At 50.2% G+C, this 19,301-nt stretch overlaps 9 protein-coding genes across 9 annotated transcripts; 3 read left to right on the top strand and 6 right to left on the bottom strand.

Moving 5' to 3' along the window:
* Positions 1-102: 102 nt before the first annotated feature.
* AA0111_g7462 (hypothetical protein) lies at positions 103-1,674 on the top strand (the record flags this gene model as incomplete). Its single annotated transcript, XM_028653800.1, has 1 exon — positions 103-1,674. The coding sequence occupies one exon, from the start codon at positions 103-105 to the stop codon at positions 1,672-1,674; it is 1,572 nt and encodes a 523-aa protein (XP_028504948.1).
* Positions 1,675-2,039: 365 nt separating this feature from the next.
* On the bottom strand, positions 2,040-2,369 carry AA0111_g7461 (hypothetical protein; the record flags this gene model as incomplete). Its single annotated transcript, XM_028653799.1, has 1 exon — positions 2,040-2,369. One exon carries the CDS (start codon positions 2,367-2,369, stop codon positions 2,040-2,042), a length of 330 nt encoding a protein of 109 aa, XP_028504945.1.
* A 1,412-nt stretch (positions 2,370-3,781) lies between these two features.
* AA0111_g7460 (hypothetical protein) lies at positions 3,782-5,206 on the bottom strand (the record flags this gene model as incomplete). Its single annotated transcript, XM_028653798.1, has 2 exons — positions 3,782-4,515; positions 4,573-5,206. 2 exons carry the CDS (start codon positions 5,204-5,206, stop codon positions 3,782-3,784), a joined length of 1,368 nt encoding a protein of 455 aa, XP_028504946.1.
* A 1,742-nt stretch (positions 5,207-6,948) lies between these two features.
* Positions 6,949-7,935, bottom strand: AA0111_g7459 (hypothetical protein; the record flags this gene model as incomplete). The annotated part of the gene is made up of 1 exon (XM_028653796.1): positions 6,949-7,935. One exon carries the CDS (start codon positions 7,933-7,935, stop codon positions 6,949-6,951), a length of 987 nt encoding a protein of 328 aa, XP_028504824.1.
* A 313-nt stretch (positions 7,936-8,248) lies between these two features.
* On the top strand, positions 8,249-11,178 carry AA0111_g7458 (hypothetical protein; the record flags this gene model as incomplete). Its single annotated transcript, XM_028653795.1, has 3 exons — positions 8,249-8,553; positions 8,606-10,151; positions 10,207-11,178. The coding sequence occupies 3 exons, from the start codon at positions 8,249-8,251 to the stop codon at positions 11,176-11,178; spliced, it is 2,823 nt and encodes a 940-aa protein (XP_028504823.1).
* Positions 11,179-11,342: 164 nt separating this feature from the next.
* On the bottom strand, positions 11,343-12,734 carry AA0111_g7457 (hypothetical protein; the record flags this gene model as incomplete). Its single annotated transcript, XM_028653794.1, has 1 exon — positions 11,343-12,734. The coding sequence occupies one exon, from the start codon at positions 12,732-12,734 to the stop codon at positions 11,343-11,345; it is 1,392 nt and encodes a 463-aa protein (XP_028504827.1).
* Positions 12,735-13,250: 516 nt separating this feature from the next.
* Positions 13,251-14,418, bottom strand: AA0111_g7456 (hypothetical protein; the record flags this gene model as incomplete). Its single annotated transcript, XM_028653793.1, has 2 exons — positions 13,251-13,633; positions 13,695-14,418. The coding sequence occupies 2 exons, from the start codon at positions 14,416-14,418 to the stop codon at positions 13,251-13,253; spliced, it is 1,107 nt and encodes a 368-aa protein (XP_028504826.1).
* Positions 14,419-15,877: 1,459 nt separating this feature from the next.
* AA0111_g7455 (hypothetical protein) lies at positions 15,878-16,920 on the bottom strand (the record flags this gene model as incomplete). Its single annotated transcript, XM_028653792.1, has 2 exons — positions 15,878-16,227; positions 16,284-16,920. 2 exons carry the CDS (start codon positions 16,918-16,920, stop codon positions 15,878-15,880), a joined length of 987 nt encoding a protein of 328 aa, XP_028504980.1.
* Positions 16,921-18,025: 1,105 nt separating this feature from the next.
* AA0111_g7454 (hypothetical protein) lies at positions 18,026-19,046 on the top strand (the record flags this gene model as incomplete). Its single annotated transcript, XM_028653791.1, has 5 exons — positions 18,026-18,116; positions 18,164-18,324; positions 18,385-18,502; positions 18,566-18,838; positions 18,901-19,046. 5 exons carry the CDS (start codon positions 18,026-18,028, stop codon positions 19,044-19,046), a joined length of 789 nt encoding a protein of 262 aa, XP_028504825.1.
* Between the last annotated feature and the right edge of the window lie 255 nt (positions 19,047-19,301).

Below are 19,301 nucleotides of genomic sequence, written 5' to 3'. Positions count from 1 at the left end.
ACCGTCGCATTTGCCGCTGCCTCTCTGCGCGGACTCTTATACGTCCTCACCACCATCCAACCTACCGTCACTCATTCATAGCAACCCCAACGCCAATCCGCCATGATACTCCGACTCTCCTCCATTGCCCTCGGGCTGCTCCCGCTCGCAAGCGCACTCTCTGCTTCGGACATTCCCGCGGATACTCCCGTATCGCAGCTGATCAAGGACGCCGGTGTTCAACTCGCTACTGGCAACACCCAAGACGCTCTCCTCTACTTCGACGCTGCCATCACCCGCGATCCGCGCAACTACCTCACCTACTTTAGGCGCGGCGCCGCTTACCTGCAAATTGGAAGAACAGCACAAGCGCAGCATGACTTCGACAAGGTGCTGGAACTGAAGCCTGGCTTCGAGGGCGCGTTGGTGCAGAGAGCCAAGATCAGAGCCAGAAAGGCCGACTGGGCTGCAGCACGGAAAGACTATGAAGCTGCCGGCAAGACGGATGAGATCGCCCAGCTGGAAGAAGCACAGGGCGCTGCTATCGTGGCACAAGAAGCGGCGGATAAGGGTGATTGGGATTCGTGCATTTCAAATGCAGGCACCGCCATTGTAGTCGCAGGTGGCGCATACGACATTCGCAAGACAAGAGCACGCTGTCGCTTCGAGAAGGGCGAGGTTGTTGAAGGCATCAGTGACTTACAACATCTCCTCCAGATCAACACCGGCGACATAGTACCCCATCTCCAGAGCTCCGCCATGGCTTTCTACTCGCTGGGTGAAACCGACAAGGGTCTCAAGCACATCGCACAATGTCTCCAATCGGATCCCGACTCGAAGGCTTGCATGAAGCTGCGCAGGAGAGAAAAGAACCTCGACAAGGACATCCAAAAGGTTCGCAAGTTCTTCGAGAAGCGCCAGTTCGCCACTGCCTCGAAACTCCTCATCGACCGTGGCGAAGAAGACCCGGGTCTACTGAAGGAGGTCAAGCAAGATTTCAAGGACTACACCGAACAAGGCTACATTTATGCCAACTCACCCAACGGTCTTTACCAAACCCTTGTAGAGATGACCTGTGAAGCCTACGTCGAGATGAACAACCTGAAGAAGGGCACGCCATACTGTACCGAAGCTCTACAGCTCAACCCCAACTCGCTACATGGTCTTATCCACAAGGCCCAAGGCCAGCTCGAAGCCGACGAGTTTGAAGACTGTGTTCGTACATTAGACCATGCCAAAGAACACCACCAAAGCCAGAAGCTAGATGAGCTGCACAACAAGGCACATACACTGCTCAAGCGGTCGAAGACAAAGGACTACTACAAGGTCCTCGGCGTAACGCGTGATGCAGATGAACGCGAGATCAAGAAGGCATACCGCAAGTTGAGCAAGGTCTACCACCCTGATAAGGCTTCAGCCAACAATATGACTCCTGAGGATGCGCAGAAGAAGATGGCTGCCGTCAACGAAGCCTACGAAGTCCTCTCCGACCCTGAACTCAAGGAACGTTTTGACCGCGGTGACGACCCCAACAACAACGAGCAGCAACAAGGCCATCCCTTCCAGGGCTCGCCGTTCGGAGGCCAGCAGTTCATGTTCAGACAAGGCGGTGGTTTCCCTGGCGGTGGTGGCAGCTTCAAGTTCCAGCAGGGTGGCGGATTTCCCGGCGGCTTCCCTGGTGGCTTTGGTTTCTAGACGACTATTGCTTAAGTATACGAATTGGAGTTTAGGAGCACGCAAAGCGGTCAATCAGTCACAAGGGTAGAATGTTCGGCGTTTTCAACTGTATGATATCGTTGCTTCGGCGGTAGTATTGAGTGATGAATTATGGTAGATAGTAAGTGAGAAGATACCTATTTCCTGTCAACTCAATCTCCTTCTTGCTTTTCTGCCGTATCCAGTGATATGTCGTCCAGCCCCAACTGTTCATGTCACGACTTGTATCTGAGGAAATCATGCTGTGAAAATATTCGCTATGTCCCATGTATCTCTCTCTTGATTCAAGGTATACCAAGTAACTTTTAGTGTCTGACCGCACAACTCAGAACAGACGAGCTTCTTTACTTGGTCTCGCTATCCATGTGGTAAGATTCAGGAGTCGCGAGCCATGGCCTCTGTACGAAGTCGGCGGGTCTGTCTCGTTTCACAATGAGCTCGCGAACCAGATCGTTAACGAAGTCAGGACAGGTTCCCTCGATCAAATCCGAAAGCCCCTTCCATGTTCGTCCGGCATTGAACACCCAGAAGTCTACTATTAGACGTCGCACAGGCGAACTGGCAGACGTACCGGCGTAAATGGTCTGTGTCGGTTTAATTCCGGGATACATATTGTAGTCAATGCATGAACGGATGATGGCAGCGATGATGGCATCCTTGAAGGCAGTATCCATCAGCTTTTCCCCCAGGACATATAGTTTAGCGAGGAGATCGAAGTGATGGCCCTCGTGACGTACAATCTTCCCAGCGTATAGCCATCCGCAATATGCCTCGAAGATCGTAAGCTCGAAGTCGAAGATATCGATGGGTTCGTAGCATCAGTGCGCCATCCCGGTTTTATGGCGTTCTTCAGAAATTCGGAACTTTTGACCAGCACGGTGGTGTGTACACGCAGTATTGAGGTCTTGTTGCCGCCGAGCCTGACAGGGACGAAAAGTCCTCGGGTGGCGCCACTAGAACAATTGTAGCAGTGCTGCAAGTGGTGGCTGTTGCTGTCGACATCTCGTTGGATATAGGGACGGTAAAGTCTGTGAACTGAAGAGAGTGGTAGATGGGAAAGCTTAGAGGAGTGCTCCCAGTTTCGCTCGCTAATAAATAATGCGCCTTCACCTGGGTGATGCGAACTGTTTCTCGCCTAAGTGAAGGTGAACTGATAATATGTTAATTTTTTGATTGGCCATCCGGTAGTCTCATCTTAACATTGCATTTGCGTAGGTCTATCAAGCGCGTACACATCCCATTAACGGATGTCCTCAAGTACCCTCATCAGCATGTAGTTATTGAAAGCCTTGTCGCGCAGCTGAGTATGGTATACATATGTGCTCCTTTCAAGCCTCCGAGATATCCATCTGGTCCCGACCTACAAGTTCAGAATTCATCTCGCCATCCTTCTGCTCCGCCACATTGCTCTTGAGGACAGCAGACTCTCGGTGATACGAGTGTGAAATTCGTGTACGTGAACGACTTCATTACCAACCTGAACAGCGATGGTTTCACCGGAGAGGCTAGAAAATTAGCCATTGGAGCTTGAGGCAGGCATGTGCGCTCACTCACTCTGGTAGCTTGAGGGTAGGCGCGAGCGGCTTGGCTACAGCTAGAGTCGCCGTTCTGCTTCCTACTGCTGATTCGATTCGATATCGCTTGTATTCGGGTGGCCTCCTTGAATATACCGACTCGTTGCAAGCGTTCGAGGATCGTAAACCTGGTAGGCGGACCGCGTGGGCAGGGTAGGGACTCAGAAGTCGTGGATGAGTTACCACCTACGAGATTAAGGCTACGGCGAGATGAAATTGATACACGGACACTGTGTATCCAGTGAACCGACCACTAGGCTGCCGCTGCTGCTCTGATGAGAGGTGAAAGTGAGTCTGGTGTTCGGTCCAAGGAAGGAAGTCCCCCTCCCGACGTCATAGTCACAGGACTCAAAGCAAAGTGTATTTTCGATAAGATAGAACCTGAATGATGGGAGATAAAAAAAAGTCTGATACCATGAGAACATTTGACTCTAAAACACTAAATCGTTGAACATTACAAAATTATTCTATCCGGGTATATATGCTTTCGTAACTCATCTTCCTCCAATCGCCTAACAGTATGACTCGTTTGTAACCTTGGTGATCACACCCTGGTTGATCAAGTCAATGTAGCTCCAGTACTCGCGCTGAGTACCCTCTCCATCCACCTTGGCAGTTGCGTAAGAGACTCCGTTCCAGAAGGCACCACCGGCCAAGTACTTGTTCCATGCGTAACGCTGAGTGTCGAAGATGGTCTTGCGGGTATCCAGAGTGTTGTTGTACATGGCCTGCAGGGACCATTCGCCGACGAAAACAGGAAACTTGGTCTCCTGAGCAATGTATTGGGCTTGGCCGCACACGGCAGGGTTGACGTAGCCGGCATATGTGCCAGCGGCGGCGAAGTAGTAGACGTGAGAGTCGAAGACAATATTTTCAGATGCGTCGTAGAAGGGTGCCCAGTAACTGGCGCCCATGAAGCAATCTTGAATCATCATAGGAATGCGCTTGTCCACCTTGGCGATCTTCTTGAGTACCCCACTGAAGTAAGTGTTGATCCAGTTCGTTCCATTGATAGTGAGACCAGCAGCAGATCCGAAACCAGCGAAGTTGTCGGAAGCTTCGTTGATTGGTGCAATCGTGAAAGCGTTAACGTGGCCGCTCTTTTTGATGAAGTTAAGAACACCATCGACAGCCTGGAAGGAGTAGTCAAGGTTTGTAGAGTTTTGGAACCAGGCCTGGTGGAAGAGTGCCTCGCCGATGTCGAGGTTGTTTACACCACCGGGAAGCGAGTGGAGACCGACGATGACTGAGAGGGCTTGTTAGCAATGGCACCACAATATCAGCCTAGGGTAAGTCGACCTACTGTGCATGCCGTATTTGTTGATGGCGTAGTCGGTGATCGTCTTGAGGAACTTCAATTGGTTGCCATGGTGAAGCTGAGAACCAGGAACTTCGATGAAGGCAGCGTATGTGAGCGGAATACGGAGAGTATTGACACCAACATTGGCAAGCTGGTCGATAGTGGTGGTGTTGATAAAAGAGGCATAACGCTCCTCGAAGACTGAAGCACACTTGCTACCGAGATTCTGGCAGAGGGTCCATTCATCAGGAGCACCATCGCCGCCCCCTTCAGACCACCATATAGGGTCATGAGTTTGTTCCTTCTCCAGCCATCCGCCCAGGTTGGCACCATTGGCCTTGAATGTCTTCCAGTTGATGAAGTTGCCGCCGTTGACGCCCTTGCCCCAGTTGATATCGTGGCTGTGGCGAATGGGGCTTAGATCAACAGCTGGGATGCTAAACGGGCACTGGTCGTGGAAAGGAACAGTGGCGCCGTGATTGGCACCATCAGTGTGGAGGTGGATACCCAGAGAGGAGAGAAGCTTGTTGATGTCGTTGGTGAGCAGGCCCAGGATGCTGCTGATCAGACCTGGGGTAGGAGCAGCAGTAGCACTGCTGGCCAAGAAGGCAGCGGTGACGATAGCAGTAACGCGCATCTTGAATGAATCTAAGCAAAGAACGTATAAGAATCAAGTTGATGGGATTTCAAGATGCTGATGGTTCTGGCAAATATAGGACATGGCCAGTACTTGTACAACGTCCTACTTTGGACGTAAATATTTCTTACCCGTCGTCTCTACTAGATTGTACTGGGCCGAGGCGATGTGCTCGGGTGTGCCACTGTCATGCAGGCACTGCTCGTACTCTTACTGGCCGAAGATGGCCGTAGCTAGAAGTAACGTGTAGCTCAGATGTGGAATCTTTGAAGCACATCACTAAAAGCGGTTCGACTATCGGAAGCTTGGTGGATTGTAATGACCGAATCGAGAACGGCAGTTGAGAGAGCGATATGCGCCGGGTGTTCCTACGGCGAATGCAGGGGCAACCGCGTACCTGCGTGCGCGCTAGAATATTACAACCGCAGGTAATCCCTGTCGTTCCTTGGAGAAGATCTTGATCCTCTTGGGCGAGACTTCCTAGGCTTCAAGGCTAACTATAGTTCTCGGTGCGTTCTCCGACGCACTGGGGTCTATGGTAAGAGCAGAAGACGGGTGACGTGTATTCAAGAACCGTTCTGTACAAGCAGTCCAGACTGACGAGCTTCAGGACTGCACATGATATGGCTGGCGAAAGAATCTGTGAGGCCTTGAGCTCGACGTTGAAAGCGCCGGCTTGGCGCACGTGGTCAACTCCAGCGGCGTCCGGGGCACCAACGCAGTTTAGACGCAAGCCTTCCGTCACTGTTCCAGGCCCCTGGAACAGCACACACACGAACATGGATGCGCACTCGAAGATAGGTGCAAAGATAAGTGCCGGCCTCCTTTCTGGACATTGAGCTACAGATTTTGACACTAATGCTGCTGGACTGAAAAGAGCCCGATCGTGATCTCTGTCCAGTAAAATCTCGGCTCGACGACCAGACTACTACCAACGTATTGCTTGGTATAGTCTTAGCAAAGCTTCAAATAAACCCTGCTCTGCTATTACTATCGTCTTTCTGAATTAGGTGCCTAACAACAAAAGCCAATAGTCACAATGTGCAGTTAAACGTTCCGATGTCATGTTAATCAGTCGGGGCCCCAAAACCCATGTAGGGAGCATCCCAAAACGTTCGTCTGTCTTCACTAGACAGATCACAACGTCTCCATCCGGATTCCCCGAATGACAAGGTGTGAAATCTCTTCTCGTATAGTTCCATCATCAATACTCTACTCGGCCCGCGAATGGGGGAGCCTTAGAAGGCTTGATTTGATCTGTCATAAGATTTCTGGAACGTCCCATACCACCGGAGCTATCCAGAATAGCGGTTGCGCTATCCTTGGAAGTTCCACTGTCATTGCAAAGCTTGTTTCCGGCTCGGTGTAAGACATGGCGAAGGTCCGGGCTTGCGCCCTAGTCTATAGTTGTCTAGAACGGGCTGTGGGAAGATGCCGTTGATAGTGCATACGTACAGCTATTGAAAACATACTAAAGGCTGATTCGGGTGTTGACTGATGAACCGCAAAGTACCAGATGTGTTTACTTCAGAAAAATTCGCTGTTTGTTATTGGAATATTGAAATATCCGGTAATGTTATTAATGCAAAAATACAGCATGCAGAGGTGAGTTTATCAACAAGAGCTCCATTTCACAAGCCCTTTTCGTGTGATTGTAGTCGTACAAATAAAATATGTATTACGCTCTAGTCGATTGAGATGCACGAAGTCTGGCCGGGGAGGAAGATATAACGGAAGAGTACTCAATCCGCCTCGCCAAAGTCGCTATGCCCGGTCTCGGTTGCGTGCTGTATCGCACCCCGTTCTCCAGCCCCTTTCCAGCCGCACTTGTTGCACTTGATGTCGAACTTTTGTGTATCGGTAAAATAATGTGCTTTCTGCAACTGCCCACAGAGTTCCCTGGCCGCTTCAAGAATTACGTCGTCCTTTGCGTCAAATAACTTGATATCTTGCGAGGGGTCTTGAGGTGACACACCGCGCGGCACAAGAGCAATGGTATCGTAGTGTATTCCAGAATACACTAGGATACACCGCCGTTGTTTGCCCTCATTAAACCGATCTACCCGGTTGTCTTGGACGTTGACGCTGGCGATCTCAATGTCGAACTCCTGAGACAGTATACTGAGTTCGATGCCACCGCCCCACGAGTCAGAGTATGATATCCATTTGCAATACTCATCGGGAGAGCGCTGCAAGATGGCCTCGTTGTACTGCTCTGGATCTCGCTGTATAGCCTGCGCAACCATCGATCTGAGCTCGGTCATGGAGTCAAGGGAGTCGGACAAGACAGCGCTACCGACTGCTCGAAACATGCAAGAGTTATCATCGGGCATGACTCGAAGAACCATGGTGCCACCACGGTCGGGTACCGGAACTTCGGGGGTGTCCTTGAGTGCAGAGTTCTGCTTCCGTTGGAGTGACAGCGGCGCGGCCTGAGATGTAGATGCTTGGAGTTCTTGCTCTTGCTTACGCTCACTTGGATCGCCCGTAGCTTGTGCAACGACTATGATGGATGCGCCGTTTAGTTTGAGATCGATGTCTTTCAACAACGTCGACATGCCATACAGCGAAGGGTCGAGCGGTTGTGGCGGATGGTTCCATTTCAACTCGAACAGTGGTAGTTCCGTCTTTTCGCTGATAGAGGACAGAAGGTCTGAGACAGCGGCGTCATCGTTGAGTGATACTGTGTGAGTGCCGTTGGGCGCGCGTAACCGGATGCGGATGGGCATGTTGTGATTGGTCGGCTGCGATAACTTGGTACAGTTGGTATGCGTGAGCGGAGTAGTATTGAGCGTGAGTGAAGGAGCTTCGAAGGCGTGGCGCGAGATGCCAGTTGACTGGTGGGGCGGCGATTTAGCGGTGGAGAGCTGTTAGATGGAAGCTGCGATGAGTGAGTGGGTGTATGGAGGGAGAACTTCACGATTGCTCAAACACGAAGGAAGCTTTGTTAGAAAAGAATCGTTTGTCAGCTACGGAAAGACGCTACAAAGGCGACAGTTGGCATGGAACAAGTGGCATGGCGTAAGTGAATGTTCCCGAATCATGGAGGTAGGCCGACCCGGGGATGGCAGGGGTCGGCGAACCGGCGAATCCAAACTTCCGCTCCAGAGTCGCGACTTCTACATCCACGACGCGACGACGACGCTATCTGGCGCAACAAGGATACCGCAACACGACGGCATCGACTGGATTATCGCAAACATGGCATCCGGACGCGCCCCAAGCTCGACTCCGGTGCCCACCACCGAGACGGCCGAGTCCGCTGGCGCAACGTCGACTGTCACGGCGCAGGAATGGGAGGCCATGTCAAACCTCCTCAAGAATGTATACGACTACAGGATCGACGAGTAAGTACTCTCACTACTTGCGCCATGTATTCCCTGGCTAATAAATGTGCAGTGGAACATATGATCCCACCAAGCTCTTCCAGCGCAAAGTGAACAAGCGCGCCGTGCCCGACTATTACGACATCATCAAGGAGCCCATGGCCCTGAGCACCATCAAGGCCAAGATCGCGCAGAGAGAATACAAAAATGTCTCCGAGTTCGTACGCGACTTGGCGCTCATCCCCCACAATGCGCAGGTGTACAATAGACAGGACTCGCAAGCATATGTGGATGCGCTCGAAGTCAAGAAGGTCATTGAACGGGAGTTGAAGAGGCTAGTGGATGACAAGATCGTTCCCGAAACAGTCGCCACCCTGCCGTTCCTCGGAGAGATTCCAGAACAAGACCCGCTACTGCCAGAGGAGGAGGAAGAGGAAGAAGAGGACGATGACGAAGAAGAGCTCGAAGTGGATGAAGAAGAGGACGACGACGAGGAAGACGAAGGCAAACGCAAGAGGCGGCGTGGTCCGCGATCCACAGCAGCTATCACCAAGCGAGAAGGCGGCTCGAGAGCAGCAAAGGAGGACGCTAAGAACGACGATCCAGAATCACGAAAGAAGCGTGGGCGCCCGCCGCGGGTCGACACACCTATGGAAGCGCGAATCAAAACGATTATGAAAGCCATAAGGAAGCCTCGAAATCAGCTTAACAAGCTCATGGTCAGCGCATTCGAGCGCGTCCCCGATAAGACGGTCATGCCTGAATACCACTCCGAGATCAAGAACCCAATGGCTATGGACATTCTCAAGCGCAAACTCAAGCGAAAGAAGTACAACTCGGTCGACCACTTTATGGTGGATGTGGAGCTCATGTTCGAAAACGCAAAGCAGTACAATGAGGAGGACAGCCAGATCTACAAGGACGCTGTGCATCTCCAAAAGGAGTCGCGCAAGGTTGCAAAGGCCGAGAAGGAAAGGCCTGACACCGACTACGTCATGGAAGAGGGACGTATTCCCATGCCTAGCGGCATTGTTCACAATGGCGAACTGTGGAAGGTTGGCGATTGGGTGCATATTCAGAACGCGAACGACCTCACAAAGCCAATTGTGGCCCAGATCTATCGCACCTGGCAAGACGCGAACGGCGGACAGTGGGTGAACGCCTGCTGGTACTACCGTCCAGAGCAGACCGTGCACCGTTTCGACCGGCACTTCTTTGAAAATGAGGTCGTCAAGACTGGCCAGTATCGAGACCATCGCATCGACGAGGTAGTGGACCGGTGTTTCGTCATGTTTATTACACGTTACAACAAAGGCCGTCCCCGCGACTTTCCTTCCGACAAGGAGATTTACGTCTGCGAAGCTCGATACAACGAGGAGAACCACAAGCTCAACAAGATCAAGACATGGGCCAGTTGTCTACCCGACGAGGTCCGCGACAAGGACTATGTTATGGATCTTTTCGATGCGCCTCGGAAGTTGAAAAAGGTACCCAGCCCGATTGCGTACTTGCTCAAGGACGACCAAAAAGAGGACGACGATCTCCCAAAGCCGGAATGGGGTGCTGAAAATGCTCCTCCAAAGATTGGCGCTGTGCATCGTCGCCCGCGTGACCCCAAGGTAAGCGAAAAATGCTCTTTGTTACCATGAAGACCGATACTGATAGATCCCATAGGACTCTCCACCACCTGAACCCACTCCACCGCCACCACCGACACCCCCACCTGCGCCTGTCATGCCCACCCCAAGTTTGCCCACGGCTTCGTCGCACGGTTACGAATCTTCAAGAAATTATCCCATTGCGCAAGCCCCGACCCTTACGCCAATGCCCGCTCCAACACCGCAACAGCACCATGCTGCACCAGCATACACGCCAACCCATGCGACACATTACCACACTCACTCTCAATCACCCGCTCCACATATGCATCAGCAGGCACCTCAGGCGCCTTCATACCAGCCCATCACGCCACATGTACCCTTCACGCCCCAACCAGCTGCCCCCATGCAGGCCTTCCAGACGCCTCGCGCTGCGCCAGGCTACCAGCAGCCCTATCCTCAGCAATTGCCGCTCAACTATAAGGCTCCACAGCCTGTAGAGGTCTACGTCATGGCCGACCATGCAAACGCTAGTATACCGCTTGAGATCCGCGAGCAGTTTCAGCGCGACGAAAAGGGTCGTATCCTCTTCTTCACTGCGCCGCCGCTCAACGTGGAGCAACCGCTGACTAAAGATGGACGCGCGTTGGGACACTCGGCTCGCTACCTGGCCGCTAAAGCAAAGAAAGAGGCCCTGAAAGCCTCCAAGCGCAAAGCTGGAGATTCCAATGTTGATGAGCGTGAGCAGGCAGCCAAAAAGGCGAAGGCTGATGAGGAGGACAAGTTCAAGAAAGCTGTCTCCGAGCTCGGCACGAAAGCACTAAGGGCGTTAGAAGACCAGCTCGCCGTGACTACGAAGACTGATCTGGCGGGTCTCTTCAATGGGCAGACCGAGGAAGGCATTTCTAAAGTGCTCGATCAGCTCACTACTGCTCAGAAGATGGCCAGGCAGCAGGAGCTGGAGCGCGAGATGCATATCAAAGAGCGTGAGGAGAGCAGGAGAATAGCAGTCACTGGCATGACAGCACGACTGGAGGAGAAGTACTGAGGTACTGTGTACGATCCATTGTATTTGTGATATCCAGTGTACGGTTACAGAGAGATCATGGCGTTTTGCTGGCCGATAGTGGGTCAAGTACCACATGAATATATTCTAGGTACTGTTTACTGTTCTCAAATGAAGTCCTTTTCTATTCTGAAATGGCGTATCTTTCATTCTTGGTCTGATTCCCACGATCTTACGCGTTCACTAACTCCACAAGACGAGTTTTGGTCAACGACGACGGGTGTATCCCTTGCAGGTCTCTCTTCGTACTTTCTCCATGTTTCCGGGCTTAGCGCCACGTCCTGGCCATGGTCTTTTGCCTGTCGCAAGAGATACTGCACGTCGGGCCACAGCCCTTCCACAGCTTGAAGCGGAGATCTCCAGTCCCCTCCAAAGTCAGGATCCGCTCCATTTCTGATAAGAAACTTTACTCCAGGCAAGACATTGTCTCCGTATCCCCGATAACCCGCTCTAGCTGCGTGCCACAAGGCGGTCACAGGTTTTCCCGTGTCGGGTACGCCATCAACGTAGGCACCGTGTTGGATAAGTACTCGAGCGAGGTCGTAGCGATGGAAGTTTATCACCAAAGCAAGCGGTGTGAAGTCATAAATTGCTTCGTTGGGATCCAGGTAACCGTCTTGAATGACAGCACGTAGAACTGAACAACTGCCTTCCTTCAGCACCTGAACCGCGTCAATTTTCTCTAATCCCCTCCTTTTCCCGACGTTGTACTTGGGTGCTTCTAATACTCTCTTCATGAAGCCCTTGTCGGTATACCTTGCCACTTCCTTAGTCAATTGAGTCCAGCTGGACCTGTTTGGTCGCGCGGAAGGAAGGCATTGATCAAGTAGAATGTTTCCAGATTCCTTCGCACCTTTGCGGATCGCAGCAGTTAGTCCAGATCTCTTCACACGTTTGTGGATCGCATCGTTTCGGTAAGGCCAGAAGTGTTGGGACATCTTATCCGTTTCGAAATTGTGGGTTGAGAAGATATCTAAAATGGTTTTGACTATGTGCACTTGATCACATGCTGCAGCTGCCTCTAGAGGGCTAGAAAGACAAGAGCAGCTTTCTTTCAAACGATCGGGGTTGCCCGAAACGAGATCTAGGAGCTCTTGCAGTTTCCCTGTTGCGGCTAGTGCTGCGGGTAGGTCGTCTGCAATGTCTGGCTCTCGGATTTCAGAGTAGTCGCGCAGGAACAGGCGCCAGCGGAGTTGTTTGTAGTATACACTAGATAGAGCTGTGCAAATTTGTATCGTGTATCGTTTCTGTAGGTCGTCCGCAAACTGACCCTTCTCAAGCTCCAGTAAAGCATTAACGAGTTTGCGCAGGTATTCGATTATTGGCAACGGCGCTTTCTGCCGTCGAAAAACTTCATGACTTATGATCGTGCCGCCATGCTGAGTAAAAAGTTTCTCAAATCTCGCATTATCTGTCGCGATGAAGATGTGGCGGTTCACTGGACTGGATAATCTGAGCTCATCTGTTGAGTACACGATGAGCGGTTGTCGTTTCAAGATCTCTTCTTGGATCTCATGGGCGAATAGTTCTGTGCGCATAAGTTGGAGTTACATTGTGGTGTTATTGAGACGTACTGCAGACAAGTCGGTAGTCGGATACGTACAACGGTCCTGTATCTCTAACAAAGAAGCCAATTATACGTTCGATTAGTTCTGTTGGAAGATCCAACAATTTCATGCTGTGGTGGTGCGCTGCTGCTGGATGGGGGGAGAAGAATAATGCTAGTCAGCAGGACCTTATTAGTTGTAGAATCAGAGGATAATGTTGACTAACCAACATTACTGACGTGATGGTGGGGCGCGTCTTGGGTTGCGCCACCTCAGTCTGTACGACCTCAGGGTTCTTGTTGAAGAACGCTCCATCCCTCATTTACGACACGACGTTGCAAAAGTTATGCTGCAGGATTATGTCTTTAAGCATCCAATTCTGATCAGTGATTACTGAAACTATTAGTGAACCCGATAAATTTCAGTGCTCTTTACAGCGCCAAAAACGGGTGACCAACGACCCAGTATTCACCACCATACTCAGATTCTGAGCCATCTTCATGGCTACTAAAATCCGAAGTTCTCAAACTCGTATACATTCCATAGGTCGGGGCGTTTGAGATACTCCTTTCCGTGATCCCTTACTGCCTCAAGCAAGAAAAGACATTTGCTATATCCTGATGACCTCGCAGCCGAAATCGCAGATATACCGCCCTTCCCACGAGAATTGGGGTCCACGCCTTGATTGAGCAGAAACTCAACATCCTTTGAGTGCCCTTCATTCGACGCCAGCCACAGGATGGTGTGCCCTTCTGGAGTGATACCGTCGATCGCTGCACCGTTTTCGATGAGGATATGCGCAATGTCGTATCGTCGTCTCTGAAGAGCGTACTGTAGTGTTGTTTTGTTAAAGTAGACTTTGTCTGATCCGACGATACCATCTTTCAGTACTAGATATAGATTCAGGAAGTCAGTATACGCCTCGTATACAATTCATACATGTACACTTACGCATCTCCCACATTTCAGTTCTTCCTCTTCTGCGCAGAGTCTTCATAGTTTGACTAGTAAGATCATAGTATCCGTTGGATCCTCCGTCAATATGGGCTACGAATCCGGGATGGTCGACCTCCAGAACACGATACAATAGGTCTATATTGCAGTATCCGATAGCATCGTTGACGGGCCAATTGCCCAGTTCATCGGGAGCAAACCTCGCGAAGAGCTCATTCTTGTCACGGAAGTCGAAAAGTAGGTTTTCAACAACGTTCTTGTGTAAGCGTATGGCCATGCACAAAGCCTTGCCAGTCTTCCGCATATTTTTCCATGATCCGGAGTCGCGCTTGCCCTTGACATTTTCCACAAGATATTCTAGAATGCGTTCAAGGATGGTATACTGGTCCGCGACAACGGCAGCTTTAAGTGCACTTGGCAAGAGATTGTGAGTTTGTCTGAGGAGCAATGCTGGTGTAAGCGTCGGCTTTTCGAAGAGCGCAATATCTCCAGATGCGGCAGAAACAGCGAGCATCATGTCCTTGAGAGAGCATGGTCGCTTCTCCTTGTTGACAATCTCGACGCCCTTTATGTAGGCACACAGGTATCTTGGCTCTATAGCCGTCATACTTATGCACAGGACCATCACTCGCGCAGCATAAAGTGCAGTGTCTGGTTCAATTGCTTTGGCTAAACCCCGGACAAAGTCAACGACTTGGTTTTTTGTTGTTCTACGGCTCATAGCGAACTTGTGAAGGATCTTGCCACCATACTTTTCGAAAAGACGAGCGGAGGAAGTGTTGTGCAAGAATTTGGCGAGGTCCGTGGGATCGATGGCTGCAAGGATTTAGTTCTTGATCGTATTTGCGAATGTTCCTGCTTCTTGTTTAAATCGCTGAGCTTTACGCCGGTATAGTACTTACTGCTGATGAGTCGATACTGTACGACACTTCGTTGCCCAACCTTATTCGTAAGAGCCACAATTACTTCCTCGAAAATCTCCAAGGGCAAGTTCAATAGCGGAATCTCGGATTATTCGCTAGGAGATACCGACTGTGAAGTTTCGTGCAAAGAACCTGTCGACGTTGTCTCGCGAAGGATACCTGTAGGTTATCAGAGACCCAGGACAAGTATAGATTTAGTATGAGGTAAAAGGCCTGCCCTGTGAGGTCTCAATGTCTCAATCTGCCTTCACTTTCAGTTCGTGACTCTTACTCGACAGGTCGGTAAGCAATCGCAATGACCTAGTCTCACTAATATGATGAGTGAATGAACAAGTAAAGGCAACTTCTTCCATCAGTGCAAGACGTTGGGCATTATGTTCTATAGACTCAGCGGATCTAAAAAGAACTCTAGACCTGATTTATGCTACGTACAAGACCATACGTCAACGATAGTGCAATCATGCAGACATCTTGTGACGTCGTAACAAAAGACCACGGGACGTCAGCCGCTCAAGAGCCCAGCATATTAGCAACAGCGCATGCTGTACAGTATCGACGTGAGACCCGTATTACTTGTGTTCAGCTTGACCAACGGTCACCTACTCACCTCTGTCAGTTGATTATCATTACAGTGGCCAAAGACGCCTCAACCATCCAGCTTCCTTTCTTTCGGCCACCAAAATGGTGAAGATAGACTAGAGAAATTTTAATGAGCTCACCATTCAGCGCTTACTCACCGCGTCTGGGTCCATATCTAGCACAATTACTATAGTAGTGTGCAAGTCGTGGTCGGGTGGACCAGACCTAAAAAGACTTTCACTATTCCTGAATGCTTTATTTTCAGGGAAGAGCACTTTGACGAGGATTGTATGGTTTATGACGACAATAGTGTGAAACTCTTCTACAAATCATAATGATCTCTCGTGTCTACGTTACCAGAGTGCAACAAACCGCATTGATGTTTATGGAAATCAAGAGCCTTATCAGGATCAAGTATACTTGGAGAGACATCAACTTCTCCAGCTTACATATGATGCTGTTTTTGACAAGCTGTAACACGACAGTGGTGTCAAGCTTGATATAACGGTACACTCTTGACGCGACCATTGGTCCACCACTATCTTATCAAATAGCGCTAACCATCTTCGTTCAATGATGCGCAAACATAATTATTGGTACAACGAAAGTCTAAAGTCCTCCGGATGCGACTCATAGTCCAGAGAGTTTGGTTCATGCACGCATGATAGTACCACTAAGTTATTGCGCCGCTCGATCCGCCTGCTCCAAAGCCGTTCCCGCGCTCACCTTGGCCACTATCTCAATTTCCGGCATGAGTGATGGGGTCGCATTCTCTACTGCCTCAATATTGCCATCCCACTTCAAACGAGCGAGGGTCATACCCTCGGGGCCGTTAGCGTCATCGTGCTCTGCAACAAGGATGAGAGTTCGATGGACGGAAGGCCTGAAAACACACTGCTGTGGATGCGCTACACGTATCTCATCCCAAGGGTTGTTTGAAGAATAGAAGTTGCCGAGCATCTGGAATCGAGAATCTCCTGATCTCATATCAAGCCATGACGGCTCGAGCATGGAGTTGATCGGTACAGCTTTGCGGAATTAGTTAACATGCAGGGTGTTATGTGTGAGCGTAATCATGAAGTACCTCTTTCGACCAAGCTATACCACCCGTACACTTTCTTGCGTGGCTCAGTCAGAGTCGTTGGGCTCTGCACTGTTGTGCCTTGGGAGGTTGTTGCGCCGACACCTGGTTTATCACCGTCATTATCGTCGTCAATCCCGTACGGATCATCCCCGCCCCATTCTATAGCTTCTTCTTCTTTCAAGTCGAGCCAATCTTGATTACCAATATCGATGTTTGCACCCCATGAGTCCGCCTCGACACTGCTGCAGCGTCCAACACCCACAACGTCTTCCTCGTCTTGGCTGGAGTTGAGCAGAACGACCACCACCCCGTTACGGCTAAAATCTTCTTGGTCGGCTACTATGAAGAATAGTGGATGGATGGTGTCGTCTTGATCGCGCAGGTGGATGAAATAGTCATACACGTCTCGTAAAGAGCGACCACTGAAGTCTGGCTGAGAGGCGAGTTTAGAACTCCCTGTACTAGTTTCGTCCGTGTTGATGCTTTCTTCAAGCTGCTGGCGAGCCGATACGTTCAAAGCAGCTGTGTGGAAAATAGCGAACTTGGTGCTAGACAAGCTGTCTAGCGTCGCGCGATGATGTTCCGCGTTGGGAGCCTTCTTGGGAAGTGTTTTCGCAATGTCTTTAGTAAAAGACATGTTGTTGTAGGTAGTATTGCGCGTACTTTGTTTTCCAGAGGGAGTCGTCTCGGAAGAGGTAGATGAACAGGTGGGAATGACCTACTAGCCGTCTTAGGCGGGCCACATCAGACGACCGCAAGCGAAGAAAGGGAAGGGGTTACAGCGGGGCGAGCTAAGAAATCAGAACTGGTTTGTTTATTGTTACTCCAGTCCTAGTGTTGGATGCCTTGGAGCCGTGCATCCGTTGCTAACGCACGGTGTGGCGATAGTAGCAAGTGGGGCAAATGTCAGTGACTGTCGTACAGAGCTCGGAAGGTACTATAGGAAAGCGCGTAGACGCAAACTATGATGTCAGAGGCTGGCTATGATGCGGACTCGCTCAGCTAGGGGCTGACCCTCCCGTCCATGTATAGAATTCGCCGTCTCGTTCCTTCTTACACTCCGAAGACGCCACGCACTACTTTCAGGATGTCTTGTTTCCAATCAGCGCATCTGGCAGTGGAATCTCGGTGCTTATCGGTGTACAATAGGGGAATTCGATCTTCGACTGCGTAGTAGAAAACTGCTTGTCTTTCCAAGGCACCGATTAAGTACGCTCACCAATCTTAGGTAAGATCTCTGTAGACATTTCTACATGTGCCTGCAACCACGGCCAGGAAATGCAACGTCTGTTCAGAGCTACTATCGGCCTCATAATCATGCAATCAATCGAGATGCTAAGGTATGGGTCTTTGAATATACAAGTAAGCAGCCTTCCAGCAAGACCCGAGTTCGTGTCTTCAATGTCAGCATGAAACTTTGCTTACCAGTGAGATCAGATGGTACATTTTACATCAATACACTCGGGGAGTACAAACGGGGCAATTACGGCCCTTCATGAATTCCAAGAAGTTTTTCAACTGATGTCTTCCAAATCCTTGACTGAACTCTGTCACCATTTCTCATCTCATGCAAATGGTTGGATCCACCATGCTTCAGTGTACACAAGTAAGAAGAATCGCAACACACAGTTGATCTACACGGTCAGTTGATCCATGGGGCCAACATGAGTATAAAGGATATGGCTTTGTTCTTGTTCAAACCTCACAGAAGCGTTCTCAAGCTCTTTACTTAGTACACAGCTATGCTATTCAAGACTCTTGTCATTACCAGCCTCATAGGCTCTGGAATCGCCGCGCCTGGTATGATTTTCAATTGCGCAGACAACATGCAGGGTAACTATTTGCCCCCTTGAGTACAAACTTAGCTCATCGTTGCTTAGACATTTGCAACAACATGTGCTGGGGTGCTTACTGCACTAAACCGTCATTTGGAGCAACACTGAAGTACGATCGTTACGGAGGTACTGGAAAACGCGATAGTGATATTGGAAAAGCTCGCCAAAAGTCGGCTGGCTGTCTTCCTAGGCCCAACCGTTGCAGCGTAAGATTCTATCCATTCTGAAGCATGCAGATCAAAAACCATGTCCTGACTGTTCGATAGACTAGCGGTGGCAATCCGAGAGCTGGCGAGAACTGCGACGAGTATCCATTCGCAAGCACTTCTGACGCCGACAAGGGTGGGCAAGTTACCAAGTGTGTCATCAGCAGGCACAATAGCCGTTAGTTCAATTCTCCCTAGAGCTGGGGTTCAACTATTCAACTAACGGGCTTCTCACATATAGGCCAAGGTCGCATTATCCAACAGTACTACGGAAGCTCTTGCAATAGTCAGCCATGCAAATTCATTGTCGGCTTCGGTAACCCGGCCGCAGCTGGGGTACAATACTGCCAGGCTTACAGTAATCCGCACGGTAAATGCATCAACAACCAAATTGCTAGGATATACAAGAACGGGGCTCCGGATGTGCGTCCCACAACAAAGAAGCGCTCTGAGCTTGAACCTGTGGCCCAGTCTGCGCTGTTCCGGATGTCCAGCGGCATGGAAGTCTTGTTGCGTAAGTTCCCTCTCTTCTTCAGAGACATATGATCGTTCATAAAAGTACTGATCTACATCTAGCAATCGATACCTTGCTCAATACCACATTCGTGCACCCAATTGCTCGCAACAACACTATGAAGACTTGGGTCGAAGACAATGACGAGGATGAAGATCACATCGATTGGAAGTTTGTCGAAGACTTTGTCGCTACTAGACTTGATTGAAGCTGTTTCGACACTTTCGCTCGATCCAGCCGGGGTTTCTGCATTCTTGAAGAATCTCTACTCTCGTTTAAGCGATTGTCTATGTTGGGCTACGTAGGTGTCACTCATTCAACCGTCCGTCTCAACCATCTGTTACTCCTAGCCCTATATAGACCATCCTCATCTTACCGTAGCTGCAACCCTTTATCATACCACTACGAGATGCATTCGTAACTATGATCCTGTCGTCGTCAATCTCGATCTCGTTTTCACCCA

The sequence above is a fragment of the Alternaria arborescens genome (genome assembly GCF_004154835.1).
Source record: "Alternaria arborescens strain FERA 675 chromosome Unknown contig_17, whole genome shotgun sequence".
NCBI lineage: Eukaryota > Fungi > Ascomycota > Dothideomycetes > Pleosporales > Pleosporaceae > Alternaria > Alternaria arborescens.
The sequence above is the reverse complement of the archived record's forward strand: the minus strand, read 5'-3'. Positions and strand labels throughout refer to the sequence as shown.